Here is an 18,607-nt window from a genome sequence, read left to right as displayed (position 1 = left end):
ACATTCCGACATAACGTAGCCCACTGGAATTCCCACAATAAATATTAAAATCATTTGCAATCGATATATCTGGCTAAAAGTGTCACAAAATCAAAGGCAATAAAAATGCATAATTTTATAAAAAATCTATTGTGATAAACGGAAGCAGCAGTGAGATCAACAATGTACCAGTTCACACATTTATCCGAATAGCTAATGACATCATGCATGGTGCGTTGTGGAGACACACTTCTGACATCATAAGTTGACCTTCTTTGCAGTCAGTATACGCGAGGCATCCGCCCATGTAGAACGACTGTGTTATTCCTTGTTTATTTCGTGTTTATATTACTCATTTGCATCAAAACATGACTAGTAAGTATTGGAACTGTCATATAATACTACAATTTTATTTATTACTTTCTACATTTACTTTTAAAGTCGGTTAAATCAGAGTAGACGTGATTGAAATCATTTTATGGAATACATTCTTGTTTTTATTAGGTGTAATAGTTGATGCGTTTACTTTATTCGGTTCGAGTCATACTTTTAGCGAACTAATGTACCTATATATGTACTTATTTGAGTTTATTCAATGAAATGAGGGAAGAAAATTAGCATTTTACTACTAAATCTTGTGTTTATATATAGACGATGAAAATTATGGTTGACTGGGCCGAGTCGCAAGGGAGTGACCACTTAATGTCTGCTCATTTATTGCCAATGTTCACATCGCTGACCTCATGTAGTAAATATTAATTTTTTTTTCGTGTTGACGATTGTGATCTGCGATTGTGAATCATTAACAAGTTTGTAGGATGTTAGCTATAAGTACGTTTGTTTAACTAGCTGATTTAAATTTTGATACTAGATAACCTAATCTACTATGATAATAAATCATAAGTCAAATTCTGTTTCCTTCAACTTAAATACAAAAGTCACTGGTAGACTGGTTAGATCTACTGCCACTAAATAGTACATGTCTTGTCAGATGCCTTTAGGTGACTTGAGTATGATCTGACACCAATGTTATAATAACACACTCGATTCAAGAGGAAGTTTTAGTTGTATAATTTATTATATGAGGGTTTAACCCGAGCGAAGCCGGCACGGGCTACTAGTAACTAATATGATTAAACTTTGTATGTCCATCGTACGCATTATGTAATGCCCGGTCGTTGCGCCGGCTCCACATAACTGCACGTAAAGTCCATTATCGTTACCGTATCATGAAGAATGTAATTACTAATATTAATACACAGCTGTTAGGCGTGAGGTTCCAACCTGGAATATGTATAGGATGTGTGTGGATGTCATTCGAGGCGACTAAGGTTGTAAGGGTTGTAGGGCGATAATTACACAGGGAGTAATAAAAATTTACGAGTAACTAGTAAATCTTAAGATTCGGCTGTGGTTTTACGACCGGCCGTTACCTGCCTAACGTCCTCCTTTTGGGAATCCAAAAAGGATTGATAGTTTGCCGGCTATAGTTGTATATCTGCTGCCAAGGTCATGCCCTTTATTCGCCTCCTACAACATCCATGGATGAGCGGTTCTACTTTAGGCCGGGAGTACACGCCAAACTGTTCCACTCCGATTCGCAGTAAAACCAGAAGACCCGTCGTCAGGGGAGGGCATCCAAGTAGTAGTGCCTGGTCCTGAACACACCTTCATTCTTGATGAGGAAGCTCTCAGCAGGCTGCTGCTGAGAGACGACATCAAGGACAGGGCTGTGGTGGTGCTGTCCGTGGCCGGCGCCTTCCGGAAGGGCAAGTCCTTCTTGCTCGACTTCTTCCTCAGATACATGCACCATAAGGTTAGCTTGACGTTTTGATAATAAGCCTCTTGATAATATTACAAGAGGTGTGGCGTATATTCCACCGACAAGAGCATAGCTCTTAAGTAAGAAGAAGAATTTGCCAAGCCTACCAAACAATGAGGAAACAGATATCCAAGAGACACTGTCATACTGTATATATCATTATTATTTACATCATTTGACGACCTCGATGGCGTAGTGCTTGCCTCTGAACCGGAAGGTCTCGGGTCGGGTACCCCGGTCGGTTCATGATGAAAAATGAACTTTTTCTATATGGCCCGGGTCTTGCATGTTTATCATACCTATATGTATTTATTATAAAATATAGTCAATCGTCATAACACAAGTCTCAAACTTACTTCTCAAACTAAAGTATACCTATATTCAATGCTCTGATTTCAGTACAACCTGGGCGAAAGCAGCGATAGTTGGGTGGGCGCGGAAGACGAGCCTCTGAAGGGGTTCCCGTGGAGGGGGGGCTCTGAACGAGACACCACCGGCCTGCACCTGTGGTCGCAGCCTTTTAAGGCCACCCTTGATAATGGGGAAAAGGTATCTTCCAGCAAACTTAGCATTCAAAAGCCGTAAACTAGCTGATTTATGCTTACGGATAGTTGTTTTCTTTACATCCTTTCTGACACAGATACAATATGATATTTTTATCCTTTACGGGTTAGGCAGAGCCAAGATTTGCGAAACTAGAAGGCCACGTTTCGCTGTATATATTATCTTTTATGTTCATAGACATGACATTTTAGTTTTAGTGAATCAATTATAAAGAGAAGAATGTTAATGTGAATAAGGGATCAACTTAGGTAGTAGTAGATCCATCATCAATTCTGTAAATTATAATCTTTTTGAAAGTGAACAGAAGTGTCGTAGAACCACATATATGACGTTATGAAAAATGTATACCATGTTGTCGTCGACACAATAATATGCCGTTGATAATAATTTTCTTACCAACACAATTTACTACTATCGAGAAGTATAGGAATTAGCTATGAATAAAGAACAATGGAAGGAACTCCACCGACAAGAGCCTCGCTCTTAAATTACATGATGATGCCAACACAATATGTGAATTGATATTAAAATGATGGATAAGCACTGAATGTCCGTCAGGTGGTAGTCCTGTTGATGGACACGCAAGGCACCTTCGACAGCCAGTCCACGGTGAAAGACAACGCGACAATATTCGCGCTGTCCACCATGCTCTCGTCAGTCCAGATCTACAATCTCTCGCAGAACATTGAGGAAGATGACTTGCAGCATTTACAGGTGAATATTTATTGAACAAAATACTATTTTTAAAAGTAGGTTAATGCTGAAGCATTATCTAACAGTCAACCATTAAATCATACAGATAATGTGTATGGGGTGGTGATAATGTCTATGTGGATGCAACAAAATATAAGGAATAACTGATTTGACTTGTTCACATTGTTAAATGCCATCGACAGGAAAAAGAAGAAGTACTTTAATAAAAGCGTGGAATTAGTAGGTAAGTAGTTTGTATGGTATACTCCGTACAACATGAAAGATTACAACAAATTACCTGACAAACTATAATAAAATAAACTCAAATTGTAACGGAGTACTTACTAATTCCATGAATAAAAGCTATTTTGTTTCGTGTTAATTTAGATCTTGCAAGATCTGAGTTTTCCATCTTGTTAACATATGGAGTTCCGTCATAGTCACTCTGAAATGATAAAGTTTACGCTATAATTTATAAGAAATTTATAAAAATATGTTACGTAGGTAAGTATATGTGTAGGTAGTATCCCATGAAAAATCCAGGCATACAGCAGAATAATTATCCTTCTGTGTTCAGGTACATCAAGCTGTATTATGATGATGACAAAAATGTGGCGCTAGTGTGCCAGTAAAGCCCTACATATTTCCAGCTGTTCACCGACTACGGCAGCCTGGCGCAGCAGAAGAGCAGCGGCAAGCCGTTCCAGAGGCTTCAGTTCCTAGTGCGGGACTGGAGTTACAACTACGAATACGGTTACGGCGCGGAGGGGGGGCAGCGGCTGCTTAGCAAAAGGCTGGAGGTAAGTGTCTACAATTTGACTTGGGGCATAAATACATTTTTGTATATATGTTTGTAACGCGGTAGCTTTCGAACCGTTGGTTCGAATTTGATGGGATTTGAAAGATATGTACGATTTGCCAATAGAATTTTTAAATTCGTGGGGCATCAAAATCGGTTAAGGCGTTCCCACGGGAATAGTAATTTGTCCGGGATGAAAGGTATGTCCTTCTCCATACTTCAAAATACATGTGTGCATAATTTCAAGAAGATTGAGTAGATGCGTGAAGACGTAACAAACTTACTTTCGCATTTATAATTTTACTAAGGAGTATCTTGCCTATGTCCAGGTCCACGAAGGCCAGCATCACGAGCTGCAGACGCTGCGGCGCCACATCGCGGCCTGCTTCGAGGAGGTGGCGTGCTTCCTCATGCCGCACCCCGGCCTCCGGGTCGCAACCAACCCCGATTTCAACGGGAAACTTGATGGTGAGACTAAATCATGAACTGAACAATTAAATAGCTATACTTATATTGAGAGGAACGCCTATACCGGACACTCATAGTCATAAAAAAGAGAAGTACTTTTTCTACCCTTGTTAAACGTGTTATTGGGGTAAATTTCTTAATAAAATCCACAAATTTCACCGTATAACTATTTTAATTTTGACACACAAAATTATAACAACGAAGTATAGGTTCACTTTGTATCAATTACATGTGCCCGGGAGGGAAAAGCACCTCGAGTGAACTAGGACAACTGACCTCGGCAAACCCACGCGAACGGGTTTTATGCCTTAGGACGACGCCGCTAGTGGTTGGCTATAGCTAAATATGGTAAAGAGCGCGTACTCGCGCTCTGATTGGCCGCGACGTTTTCAACACCTTATTTAGTAAAACGCGATACCACCGCCAAGCTAAGGGTGCGTACAAACGTCGTGTTACACTCTTAAATATTATTCGCATGTGATTGACACCATACAAGTTTATTTATTAGACAAATTAAATAAACCCCGACTTTCAATATTCATTTCGCTACAACTTTAGAACGGCTAAATCGATTTTCACGGAACATGGCTAAGAATACTCGGGATAAAATTATCTATGACACAAAAAAAAAACTAAAGGAACACCAGATACACACGTTAAACTTATAACACCCCGCTTTTTGAGTCGGGGTTTAAAAATACTACTCACTGCTTGCTATTATGTTACTCTGTATACCAATAAGGTCATAGAAATTTTCATACAACAATCCAAACTTTCGCTTAATATTAACTAGGATATGATAGCAAATATGGCATTCCTTATACCGAAGATGTTGCAAAGTGAAGAAGTAAAAGTAGCAATGTGAACCTTGGACTCCAACTCTCGGAGACTGCGGAACGAATTAACTTTTAAATTTTAAACTTTTCAGTTATGATTTATAACAAGCCGGCCAGGCGTCAGCATGTCGGGGCTTATTTTTCCTTGATAATAAAATGTTGTGTCGTTAAAATGTTTCCCAATGTCCAGACATAAGCCCAGAGTTCAAGCTGTACCTGAAGCAGCTGGTGCCGATGTTGCTGGCGCCGCACAGCCTGGTCCCCAAGAGGATCGGCGGGCAGCAGGTCCGGGCGCGCGAGCTGCTGCAGTACTTCCGCTCCTACATGAACATCTTCAACGGCAGTGAGTTGCCGCAGCCTAAGACTATCCTGGAGGTGAGTACGTTTTAATAAGTCTATTTTGTGTAAGTAGTAGGTAAGTAAGTAAGTTTGTTTGTTACCTCTTCACGCTGTGTCTACTCAACCAATCTTCTTGAAATTTTGCATATAGATGCAGTTTATAGTATGGAGTAGGACATAGGATTTCATCCGGGAAAAATAACTGTTCCCGTTGAAAATTTACGCGGACGTAGCCGCGGGCAACAGCTAGTACCATAAATGATTCAAACACGTGCTTATTTTAAAACGCATTATCTTTCTTAGGCGACAGCAGAAGCAAACAATCTCTCAGCAGTGGCTGAAGCGAAAGAGGTGTACGAGACCATAATGGAGGAGGTCTGCGGAGGCACCCGACCCTACCTGGAGCCGCGGAGGTTGCAGGAGGAGCACCGGAGGGCGAGGGACAAGGCGCTGCACGCCTTCGTCAGCAGGAAGAAGATGGGCGGGGGGGAGTTCTCCAAAGAATATAATGAGAGACTCGAAAAGGTAAAAGAACAGTATTCTTTCTATTCAAACTCAAAATTATTTATTCAATATAAGATTATTGACGGCAAAAAAAATATACTTAGTCTACCTACTGCCGACTTCCAAAGCGCAGGTGAAGAAGAAGCGACGCAACAAACTTCACCTCGGCCTTTTCTCCAAAGACGTCAATTGACAAATGTAGATGTTATACATATATTAAAAATTATAGTATCACGCAATTTTTCTCAAGCAAATGCCGTTACTTCCTTATACCTATAAAATCGTCGGTCGCGTTTGTTTGTATGTTCGCGGTAAACTCAAAAATTACTGCACGGATTTTATGCTTTTGACATCAGTAAATAGGATCCTGAGCGAAGGTTTGGGTGTAGGTATGATTTATTAAAGTTTTGCCCAAACGCAGCTGAGACGGGCCTTTTAAAAGGCCATGTGCTTAACACGTCCTCAATATAGTTGTACTTTCTTGTTTGCCAGAGCTGCCTTCTTTTTAGACAGACTACATTGTTATAAACTTTCGTTACTGTATAATATGTCGATCAATAATATGATATCGTCAAGGTTGATATGCGTGCCAATGGTCTGATAACTAGGGATGCCGACCGTGCGAAGTGGAGACGAAAAAGTAAGAAAGCGCACCCTAGGCTCCGACGCTCAACGGCTGAGGAAGGAATCGGGAAAACGCTCGGAAAGAAATAAACCATTATTTATTTGTCAAATACATGCGATAGATGTTGAGTCATAAATGATACACACGTTTTGCTGTTGAAATGAACAAATAAGTTATTTTTTAGACAATTAATATAATAGTTAACACAAGTCAAGTGTATGTGTGTGCGAGAGAGAGAGAGAGAGAGACATGAAACCACAGATATAAAACATTACAGTGCATGAAACTAATATAATTGGATGGACATATTATAGGAATTAGAGGAAACCTTCGAGCAACTGCGCGCGCACAACGACGGCAAGAACATATTCAAGATGGCGGGCACGCCCATCGTGTTGCTGGCGCTCGCTCTGCTCGGGTCCGCGACATCATTTATATTAATTATTTAACAATTTATGTACATGGACAACAACCTACAAATAAGGACATTAAAGCAAGTCGGCCGGTTGTGAAATCAACAGCCGAAAGCCGAATTTTCATAATCTACCGAGAATATACCGGAGGTAAAAAAGAAAAATAAATAAATAAATATATTAGGACAAATCAAACAGATTGAGCTAGCCCCAAAGTAAGTTCGAGACTTGTGTTATGGGATACTAATTCAACGATACTATATTTTATAACATAATACATATATAGATAAACATCCAAGACCCGGGCCAATCAGAAAAAGATCATTTTCCATCATGACTCGACCGGGGATCGAACCCGGGACCTCTCGGTTCAGTGGCAAGAACCTTACCACTGCGCCACCGAGGAGTTCTATTAGTAGAACTAATCTGAGAAAATATCCGTTAATTCTATTGGTAGAACAACAGAACAGATAAAATAAATCGTTCTGTCATACGAGTAGAAATAGCAGAGAAAAAATTATAAAGTTCGACGTAATGTTCTACGAGTTCTATTGATAGGATCAAACGGACCGCAAAAAAATGTGTTGCTCTCCTCGAAAGCCACATTTGGCTGAAATAAATGATTCCAATATATTTATGTTTATAAGTAATACAATTACATCAGGTACCTGGTCAGCGTGGTGGGCTCGGCGCTGGGCGTGCAGACGCTGGTGGCTGTCGGGCAGACCCTCTCCATACTCAGCGTGGTGACGCTGGGCTTGTGGGGTTACAGCAGGTCAAACTTCCTTTTACTTAAGATGCTAATGTCGGTGAGCCAACCTCCCTATATTCAGATTTACCTATCAGGTCCCGATCTGTCTCCTTGTTTTTCCAATTCAAACGTAAGACGGAGAGAACAATAAACGATTTTATTATTTACTAGAGGCCCATCCCGGCTTCGCTCGGGTAAAAACATAATAAGGATTTACACTATTTATTTTAAAAAAACCGCAAAAAAATCCGTTGCGTAGGTAGTTTTAAATAGTTTTAACGATCTAAGCATACATAGGGATATACAGCGGGAAGCTACTTTGTTTTATACTATGTAATGATTATTACAAAAGAATAAAAATATCCGGCAAAAGATCTCCTGGCCGCCCTCGACGTAAGTGGTCTGATGACATAAAGGATTGGACCGGACTTAGATACAATCAACTGAAAATAGCGGCCCAAAGCCGCGAGGGTTTCCGTGTGCTGACCTCCAAACTTCAATTCGAAGATGGCACGCCATGATGATGATGAATGATTAATATGTTCCTCTTTCAGTCGGAATCATTAAGTGAATTGAAGCATGTATACATAACGACTTGTAGTGGTTTGCCATAGCCTTCTCCGTTTCACACATTAGATGATAAATTTATTGACTAGAGTACAGGTTTCTTCGCGATGTTTTCCTTCACCGGAACTTCAAACATAAAATTACAAAAATATATATACGGAAGGTAGACTTACGCAATAGAGCATTCTTAACCAACCAAACTAAATAGAGAAATTGGACATTACATAGTTATATATAGATGGGGTGTTAAATCATATTCGGGCACTATTTCACATAGTTCCCGAAGCAATAAATAAATAAATATATAGGGATAAATCACACAGATTGATTTAGCCCCAAAGTAAGTTCGAAACTTGTGTTATGGGATACTAAACCAACGATACTATATTCTATAAAATATACATATATAGATAAACATCCAAGACCCAGGTCAATCTGAAAAAGATCATTTTCCATGTTGACCAGAACGGGGTCGAACCCGGGAACTCCACTGTAGCAGTCCGGTATGATGACCACGGAGGTCGTCATGTTAAATAATCATTTCCTTTTCAGGATCAGTGGAAACATGAGAGACACGGGACTACAGATAGACGACGTGGCTAATACTTTAAAGAATTATGTAAGTATTTTTGATATCGTAATATGTATCGTATAATGTGGCCGTCCAAATAAAAAGGGACCCAATGTGCCGGCACTTACGCCATTATTGCCGTTGTTTTGTGTTCGAACAACGGCAATAAAGCTAAGTGCCAGCCGCCATGAGGTCCCTTTTAATTGGGACGGCCACATATTATAATCTGACAGATAATCTAAACCTAGATGATGTGCCAGTTAGCCGTATCCAACACTTGTGAAACACATTTTTTAGCGCCATCTGTTTGTGTGTTGCATAAACCGCGCAATATATATATATGTATAATTGCTATGAAATCGGCTCTTATTATACTAAAGTTATTGTCCAGCACGGAAACCACACTATATTATTCAGAACTAGCGGCCCGTCCCGGCTTCGCTCGGGTTAAACCGTAGTAAATTATATACAGAAACCGTCCGCAGGAATCACACTATTAAAACCCCGCAACAAAAACCGCTGCGTAGCTTTTAAAATCTAAGTTCAAATCATTTGTACAGAAATTTACAGGCACTTTTTCCACGTGTTTTTTTTTTAATTAAATAGTAATTTCTCACAAACTGCATATAAGCATACATAGGTATGTGGTGATACGTTATTAAACGTTGAAAAAAACGTTGTTTTCCGTATGTCTATAAATTGCTATTTTCAGACGCTGAGCCAAGCAGTTGGTCCTGCAAGCCGACTAGCTGCGGAAACGACGGCTGGATACACAAATAAAAATTCATAACTAACAATAAATTAGATAGGTATAGTTAGCAACCGTCACTTAGATGAGTTTGCGGTCCATCTTGACAAGAAAATATTGCACGAGCAATTTCTAGAAAGTTCTGTATGATTTATCAAACAGAGCAGAAAGTTTGACCTTCCATTAGTACTAATGAATTTAGAAGTAATGGCGGCTGTCTTTACTAGTCAAGTGGAATTGGAATGTAATATGCCACTACGGTGCCTTTAAACTTTGGTATTGATGCTTACGATTCCTATTGAAATTTGTATATTTTTTATACATTTCTATCTACATATATATAACAATAAAAGTTTTTTAGAAATTATCGAAACACTCTACCATTTTTAATCCAGGCTTGCTTTATTTATATGCCATATAAAATAATAAAACTTAGGACGGACATTAAAAACTGACCACTGAATCACTGTGATAAAATCACAATAAAATTTTAACATTCTTGTAACGTTTAAATTCTTATTGTTAATTACTAATTAAGAAACTTGAGTATTTTGCAATAAATACATTATTTTTTTATTTCTGATTTTTATTTATTACCCCCATTCATTTCAAGACTTTCCTATTGCCAAATACCCTAAAAGGAATATTATACGAAATAAAAAGTCTAATTGTACCAAACTAACATTTATTTAGGGTAGTGTAAATGTGCCTTGGAACAAATAAGTCTAGATTAAAACTAAGTGATCATTGAGCATACGACCAGCGCGAGCGGCGATCGACCGGTCTTCTATTTTATACATATCTACATCAAATAAAAACATTTGATAAAATAAAACTTCAATTCGTCAACTTTTATTTTGGCGCGCAAAAGATTCACATTTTGCTCGTCAAATGTTTAAATAGATCTATTGGCAAAAATAAAATATTCTAATACAGAATTTATGGTTAGAATTCTATTATTTATGGTCTGCGAATCACAGAACCCGAATATAACTATTGTTTAACATTTTTTTTATAACTAGTGTATTAATATTTTCACAATAAAATGTTTATATACACAATTTTTAAACCGATCGAACGAGCTGGCCACAAAAAGCGTGTTTGCGTGCAAACCCGCAAATTGCTTTTTAAAAAATAGAATGGGAAAAAATGTTCATTCGAAAACAATGACATAACCGGCCAGTATTAAATTAATTAAGATTTGAAAAGTTAATTCGGTTTTAAAAAGTAAATGCCAGTTATGGCAGTGTTCACGAGTAACAAGTCTGCGTTCGGACGAGCGGAATTATTACGTCATGTCAGAACTTCGCGTTGACGAATTTAAATGTTGTTCTCATACATATAATGTTAGTAATTGTAGAACTATTGAATAAAGTGAAGAAAGAAAGTGCATGATAATTTTGAGCTTTATTTATATAGATACAAAGCTGAAATTTGTCAATGCGGAATACAAACACGACGTAGTGATTCCGCTAATTCGAACATAGTCTACAGGAGTTAAAAAAACATAATGTTAACACGATTTAACCTACTATACACACCGCCTATAAACAAACATGTTAATAACAATACACAATAACATAACATAATTTGACATACTCTCTATTTTTCATAAGATTTTTTAAATATTTTGTTTACATGAACTTAGTAGCAATGTGTTAAGCTATATTAAGCCAAATGTTTAAAAAACACAGGGAACTAAGTTCACGTAAATTTACCATAAAAATAATACATAATTTAATGAAGCAGTCACATTATTGACTAGCCAGAACAAAAATAAAATCAAGGTTGCCAAAAACAGTCCGCGAAAGTTTGGCACATTGGAGCTTTTTGAATGCCCATAGGAAAAAAAAAATGGAAGACAGGCACTTTCGGCGTTTATTTACAAGATTATGTACAAAAATTTGTGTGTGTCTGAAGTGTGGCGGCTTGCACATAAAGTCAAGATGTTCAATTGTTTTTGATTTTTATTTTGAGGTTGTTAGCAATAAATAAATAAATATCGGCTCAGCGACTCAGACTTTGTCGGCTTTACCGACTAAATTCATGTATGAAATTTTGATAACACTACAAATAGTAGTTTTTCGTCAAGGGTAGGTTACTTATTAAGTTAAGTAAATAACAAGTAATGATCATATATATTTTAACCTGTATTGTGTAGTTGTACGTAGCTTTGATTAAACGATAAGTCAAATAATCACCAGTGCTCGACCAATAGTGAGTCCTGACTACCGTGTCGGAAATCATGTGTGTATCAATCAATCGCGGGTGACCAGTGGTGCGCAAGAGCGATCAAACTCACCAAGAACGTTCGGTTTCTTTTTACGCAATGATTAAAACACCACGTTAATAAAAAAGTGTCAAGATTTTTTTCTATATCGATTTTGCATTTCATTAATATGCTTATAACTTAGGGTTAGAACTTCGCCGATTACTAAGTTGTTTATTCGAAGACAACGTGTCAATTTTAAACTATAAAACAATTTTGTATATTCGTTTGTATCGCGTTTTATTCAATTTCAAATGGTTAAAATAGTTTTGTTTCCTTGTAACGGCAGATATTGGCCAAGTCTCCAAGGATGATAATATACGTAAGAGACAGTTAAAAAATAGAGGGTAGTCATCACAACCGCAATACTGTAGCACGCATCTCCGAACAGACGGCTTCCCACTAAACTGGACTAGGGAATATGTTTCAGTGCGCCTAAACAAAGTCATTTCTTTAATTCGATCAAAATTTACTAAGTAAAAGACAAAACCGAAATAATCTCACTGGTATACGAAAAAGTTGTGAGAAGAATAACTTTGTTAATATAGTCAGCCGAGACAACTATATTAATAGTTGCCCGAGCCGACTAAATCAATAGAGGCAGTTGGCTTCTCTACAACAAAATGTACAGTTTTTTTGTATCGTGTGCTAATTTATCTCTCCCTAATTCAGCTTGTGGAAGCCATATCGTATTGGCAAGTGTAACCATAGACAAAAACACCTAAACCCATGTAAGTTAAACAACAATAAACTCTGAACTCCACAACGAACACAATAATCCTAATTATATTGTAAACACTTCTGATTTTCAATTGGCACATGCATTTATATATATTTAAGGCTGGGGCAAATCGAATGCGCAAACGGAGTGTGGTTGTCCACGGTGCGTACGCGCATGTATTTCAATTCCATGTAATAAACGCGGACCGCCACGCATTCGGTCTACACAGGCCTTTATACCAATAATTCAAAATGGGGTTAACCATATATCAATAGATACCACTCGCTCACACATTTCAAAAATTATTCTACTTAGTTACAAGTAAATTTTAATGAAAAATCCGTCTGAGTTCAAAATGCCACATCTCGCTCTATTCTTCACGAGTGAAAGTAATAGAGTTCTACATTATAATTTTTAAATCCCGCTTGGTATAAACACTTACATAAAGTCATCCCGGGGTAGACAAAGCCTTGGGTCGGACTAATATTACTTAAATCGTCTGTGAACATACAATATTACTAGATATGTATCGTAGCGAATTATTTACATAACTGAACTGAAATTTCAATTATATCTTGATTGGTTACTTTTAGACTTTTTGTCCGCGGTGTCCGACACGCGCCGGATCCGTTATCCCGTAAATAAAACGGACCGAAGAAACAGGATATATATTTACTTACGAACGTCTGTCTCGGCCACCTTCGGAGTATTGGATCCGTTTACATATTTACATCTAGATAATAACATTAGTTCGGTTAATCAAATTTTCGTAACTCCGTTGTATCAATAATTCGATCGCCAGGTTACCGAATTAGTGCAACTTTTGAGCTGCAGTTGTTCGATTCAAACCGAAACAATATTCAGTATTATAACAATAGTTAAGTTTGCAGTCGGATTTTTATCGGATATCGGACCGTTGCGGCGGACTTGGTGGGCGAAACACCATATATATGAGTTTATAATTATTATTGCATTAATAATTTAAGTTATGAAAGTCTGATTATTAAGTTAAATGAATGATTTTATTTCGATCAATTAATTGGTTTGTACTCTTTGGCAATTATAATATCCGGCTTATTTTTAATGAGCTCTTGTGATAAACAAGTTACTTGATATTTCTGATAATGTTAAACCTATACTATTTTTTAGATTATGTCATTTGCACACCAAAAGGAGACTATACTGAATTATGTTTACATTTTATATAACATTACCGAGCTTTAATTATTTTAACATTACAAAGATAACATTTATCAAAACTTCTATTTTGACAGTGATTAGGGTACATAAAGACATACAAACATTAAAGTTACAATAGAAATTTTAATTCTGTACACTACTGTTATTTACCCTGACCAGAAAAAAAAATGCCTTTTAGCTGATTTTGCTACAGTTGATGTTGCCATATAAAATTTTAAGCCCGCCTTGCGCCTTTACTGCGATATGTATCTCTTTTGGCAATAAATAATAAATAAAGAATGTTTTTGTGTTACAGTATATATTTATCCATACTATAAATGCGAAAGTCTGTCTGTTCCGCTTTCATGGCTAAATCTCTAGACTGATTATGGTGAAATTTGGCATGCATATAGTTAAAGACCCCCGTTCAAACACAGATTACATTTTTTTTTCAAAAATGAACCCCCAAGTGACTATAAAGGGGAGTGAAAGTTTATATGAAAATCATGTTTGTTCCGCTTTCGCAATGGATTCACGCGGACGGAGCCGAGGGCAATAACTAGTAAGCAATACGGCAGATTTTTCTGGTCATGTTTTACATAATGCCAATATAAGTTACATTCTGACCGTGTGCTGAGCAACAAGTGTCCGATTTCTCTTTCATGTAAGGACACACCTGTGAATTATGTGGTTTTCAGCTAAATTTTGACATTCCGCAAACAACTTATTTTGACAGATGTGTCATTACAAACAATAAAATTACTGCCATGGTAGATATTTGTGCCTAACACATTATTAAATTACAATATTAAAATACAGACTATGCAACATCACCCCAAAATATATATATATATATATGATAAACTTTCGTACTGTCATTATCTCGATTATATTTTCAATAAGTTGCCGTGCTAACCAAGTATTAGCTTTTGTAGACGGCAGATTGTCAATAACATTCAGTAATAAAATAAAAAACAGTATTTATGACAAGATTAGGACAGCTATATTCCTGATTACAAACTCAATCACAAGAAAGGGACCGGTAGCTACGAAAAACATTGCGAATTTTTACACTTCACTGAAAAAATAGCAACCATCTTCATCGCCAGCGCATTCCTGTAAGTATTGAGTTTTGAATAAAGCAAATATTACACACTGAACCTGAGGAAGAGATATCTAATATTGTTTTTATGTAGTTGATGTTATAGAATATATGTCTGAGTTATAGAATATATGAAAATATTTTAAAAATATCCCATTCGCTCAATTAGGAGATGTTTATAGAGACTATCATTGCGAATGAATGAATTGAGCATCAAAATTATAGTTACGATGTAATCTGCCGTATCTCTAGAAAGGGATGCAGGTATATAAAAGAATGAGAAGTAGTAAGGACTTTTTTCTATTGTATGATTATTATTATTCTTGCAGTGACATAATTCAAAGTATCAGTTTTAGGTTAGTTATAGAACATCTCGTAAGGTAGAATGTGTAATATTATCTTATAAACATCAAATACAGATGAAGCCATAACACTAATTTAGGTAATTACATAAAATTTAACTAGACACTGTACAAACAACCATATTGGACTATCCTTCACCCACAACTGTATATCTGTCAACAATTTTAAACACCATGTCATGGTGGTATATTCACTTAATTTTTTTTAAGCTACTAATAGTTTTCAAGTTGGATATGATTTGTAAATAGATTGCAAAAAGGTTTTTTCAACATTTTTTTTGTTATGATATTAAATTGGAAACAAAATATAAGATATTTTAAATGTCGATTAATTTTTATTGTTTCTCCTTTATTTGTCAAATTTATATTTTTACTATTGAATCTTGACGAATTGTTTCTTATATTTTGAATAAAGTATTCGAAAAGTGTAAAACCTGGGTTTTTATATTCGGTATTATCAAAAATTATATCCAACAAAAATCACTAATTTCACTTCACACATCACAATTTTTGACATTTTGACTGACACACACTTTTCTCCGCTCGTATCACCGATACACTGCGCCAATTTCAATTTAAACACCACACTTCGACCGGTAAACAGCGCCATCTAGCGAACACACTTAGCCACCGGACGCGAGTCTCCTCATAGGCCTCGGCCTGGGGTAAACAAAGGGGACGTACTGAGGCAGTTTGTACTCGTCCCCCTTGAGGTAGACGGCGACCTGGAGCCCGAGCCGGGCCAGGTCGAGGTCCATGCGGTTGATGGAGGCCTGCAGCCGCGCGGAGCCCCCGCGCGGCGGCGACGTGTGGCGCGGCAGCGGCCGCAGGATGCAGCGCCGCATCTGCACCGGCGGCGGCGGCGACGACGTGCCGCACCCTGCACGTGACAAATACAATTCAATGAGGGTGACAGAATTCGTCATAACACCAGTGGTGTGCTGATACCTTTTAGCCCAAAATTCCCACGTGAGCGAAGCCCTGGGGCGCAGCTAGTATTGTATAAAACTACTATGTTTGTTCAACTCTTTTCTTCTTTTCCTTGTCGTATTCCTCATGACAGAGAATTGTGGTCAGTATGAGAAATGGCGACACACCGTTATGTGTCGTCATTTCTCGTAATGGCCACAATGATTATTATGATAATGCATGGCCGGTCGGTGCATCCAGGAATGGAATTCCTCAGCGGTTTACTTCACGGATATGATTTTTTTGTCACACATTGAGTCTTCCAGGTCCCTTGCTCGATGTCCGCTTTCCTACTTTTCCACTTCCTGTGAAGGAAAACATCGCAAGGAAACATGCACTCTGGTTGATTGTCAACATGTGTTTGCAATGACAAACCACTCCATTAATACTCCATAATAATAAATGGAGTGGTCAAAAATTCATATCCGTGCAGTAAACCGCTGAGGAATTCCAATCCTGGATGCATGGTCATCCAAACTAAGGCGGGCGGGGATAGGAGAGATCACAACCGCTTGAGGTCAACTAGCTGGCGTGTGGTGAATGCTACAGTTACCGTGGAGACGGGCGCTAGCTGGCGTGTGGTGAATGCTACAGTTACCGTGGAGACGGGCGCTAGCTGGCGTGTGGTGAATGCTACAGTTACCGTGGAGACGGGCGCTAGCTGGCGTGTGGTGAATGCTACAGTTACCGTGGAGACGGGCGCTAGCTGGCGTGTGGTGAATGCTACAGTTACCGTGGAGACGGGCGCTAGCTGGCGTGTGGTGAATGCTACAGTTACCGTGGAGACGGGCGCTAGCTGGCGTGTGGTGAATGCTACAGTTACCGTGGAGACGGGCGCTAGCTGGCGTGTGGTGAATGCTACAGTTACCGTGGAGACGGGCGCTAGCTGGCGTGTGGTGAATGCTACAGTTACCGTGGAGACGGGCGCTAGCTGGCGTGTGGTGAATGCTACAGTTACCGTGGAGACGGGCGCTAGCTGGCGTGTGGTGAATGCTACAGTTACCGTGGAGACGGGCGCTAGCTGGCGTGTGGTGAATGCTACAGTTACCGTGGAGACGGGCGCTAGCTGGCGTGTGGTGAATGCTACAGTTACCGTGGAGACGGGCGCTAGCTGGCGTGTGGTGAATGCTACAGTTACCGTGGAGACGGGCGCTAGCTGGCGTGTGGTGAATGCTACAGTTACCGTGGAGACGGGCGCTAGCTGGCGTGTGGTGAATGCTACAGTTACCGTGGAGACGGGCGCTAGCTGGCGTGTGGTGAATGCTACAGTTACCGTGGAGACGGGCGCTAGCTGGCGTGTGGTGAATGCTACAGTTACCGTGGAGACGGGCGCTAGCTGGCGTGTGGTGAATGCTACAGTTACCGTGGAGACGGGCGCTAGCTGGCGTGTGGTGAATGCTACAGTTACCGTGGAGACGGGCGCTAGCTGGCGTGTGGTGAATGCTACAGTTACCGTGGAGACGGGCGCTAGCTGGCGTGTGGTGAATGCTACAGTTACCGTGGAGACGGGCGCTAGCTGGCGTGTGGTGAATGCTACAGTTACCGTGGAGACGGGCGCTAGCTGGCGTGTGGTGAATGCTACAGTTACCGTGGAGACGGGCGCTAGCTGGCGTGTGGTGAATGCTACAGTTACCGTGGAGACGGGCGCTAGCTGGCGTGTGGTGAATGCTACAGTTACCGTGGAGACGGGCGCTAGCTGGCGTGTGGTGAATGCTACAGTTACCGTGGAGACGGGCGCTAGCTGGCGTGTGGTGAATGCTACAGTTACCGTGGAGACGGGCGCTAGCTGGCGTGTGGTGAATGCTACAGTTACCGTGGAGACGGGCGCTAGCTGGCGTGTGGTGAATGCTACAGTTACCGTGGAGACGGGCGCTAGCTGGCGTGTGGTGAATGCTACAGTTACCGTGGAGACGGGCGCTAGCTGGCGTGTGGTGAATGCTACAGTTACCGTGGAGACGGGCGCTAGCTGGCGTGTGGTGAATGCTACAGTTACCGTGGAGACGGGCGGAGCATCACAACTGCTTGAGCTTGCCGTTGGCGGCGGGCGCGGCCAGCGCGCGCTCGGCCGCCGCGGCCGCCGCGTGCTGCATACCCTTCTCCAGGCACGCCTGGTACATCGGCTTCATCATCTGGTAAACGCATGTCAACATTCTAAAGCAACTCTATGCCTTTACATTTACACATTCATATTTTCAATCCTATAAATATTATACAATTATATTTGTACGCAGGTTCTAATCGTCTTGAAGCTAGGTCATAATGAAATATTACATAACCTAGACTTGGCTTCAAGGCGATTAGAACCTGAATAGAAAACCCCGGAAAA

The 18,607-nt window shown here is 39.6% G+C and overlaps 2 protein-coding genes across 7 annotated transcripts in view; one reads left to right on the top strand and one right to left on the bottom strand.

Moving 5' to 3' along the window:
• Positions 1-15: 15 nt before the first annotated feature.
• LOC128677046 (atlastin-like) lies at positions 16-10,255 on the top strand. Of its 2 annotated transcripts, none has more exons than XM_053757607.2 (12): positions 16-354; positions 1,584-1,795; positions 2,201-2,350; positions 2,924-3,079; positions 3,709-3,858; positions 4,187-4,325; positions 5,352-5,536; positions 5,804-6,025; positions 6,944-7,047; positions 7,707-7,851; positions 8,913-8,979; positions 9,644-10,255. In XM_053757607.2, exons 1-11 carry the CDS (start codon positions 348-350, stop codon positions 8,961-8,963), a joined length of 1,521 nt encoding a protein of 506 aa, XP_053613582.1. In that variant the 5' UTR covers positions 16-347; the 3' UTR covers positions 8,964-8,979; positions 9,644-10,255. The 2 variants fall into 2 exon arrangements, with proteins under 2 accessions (XP_053613582.1, XP_053613581.1); XM_053757606.2 differs by having other exon boundaries at positions 18-354; positions 7,707-7,817.
• Positions 10,256-10,347: 92 nt separating this feature from the next.
• atl (atlastin) overlaps positions 10,348-18,607 on the bottom strand; it is a 37,324-nt gene continuing 29,064 nt past the window's right edge. For all 5 annotated transcript variants that reach the window (XM_053757591.1, XM_053757590.1, XM_053757592.2 and 2 more), the window contains 2 exons: positions 18,275-18,410; positions 10,348-16,192 (listed from right to left, as the gene is read on the bottom strand). In XM_053757591.1, the coding sequence (XP_053613566.1) occupies positions 18,294-18,410 (117 nt within the window). In that variant the 3' untranslated portion in view covers positions 10,348-16,192; positions 18,275-18,293. The remainder of the gene's footprint in view (positions 16,193-18,274; positions 18,411-18,607) is intronic.

The sequence above is a fragment of the Plodia interpunctella genome, chromosome 17 (assembly GCF_027563975.2).
Source record: "Plodia interpunctella isolate USDA-ARS_2022_Savannah chromosome 17, ilPloInte3.2, whole genome shotgun sequence".
Lineage (NCBI taxonomy): Eukaryota > Metazoa > Arthropoda > Insecta > Lepidoptera > Pyralidae > Plodia > Plodia interpunctella.
This window is presented reverse-complemented; position numbering and strand designations above follow the sequence as displayed.

What these genes read in the sequence shown, in the direction of transcription:
- LOC128677046 (XM_053757606.2), top strand. An exon ending in CCCTTGATAATGGGGAAAAG is followed by an intron (nt 2,351 to 2,923) that starts GTATCTTCCAGC and finishes AATGTCCGTCAG; the next exon opens with GTGGTAGTCCTGTTGATGGA. An exon ending in TGCTTAGCAAAAGGCTGGAG is followed by an intron (nt 3,859 to 4,186) that starts GTAAGTGTCTAC and finishes GCCTATGTCCAG; the next exon opens with GTCCACGAAGGCCAGCATCA.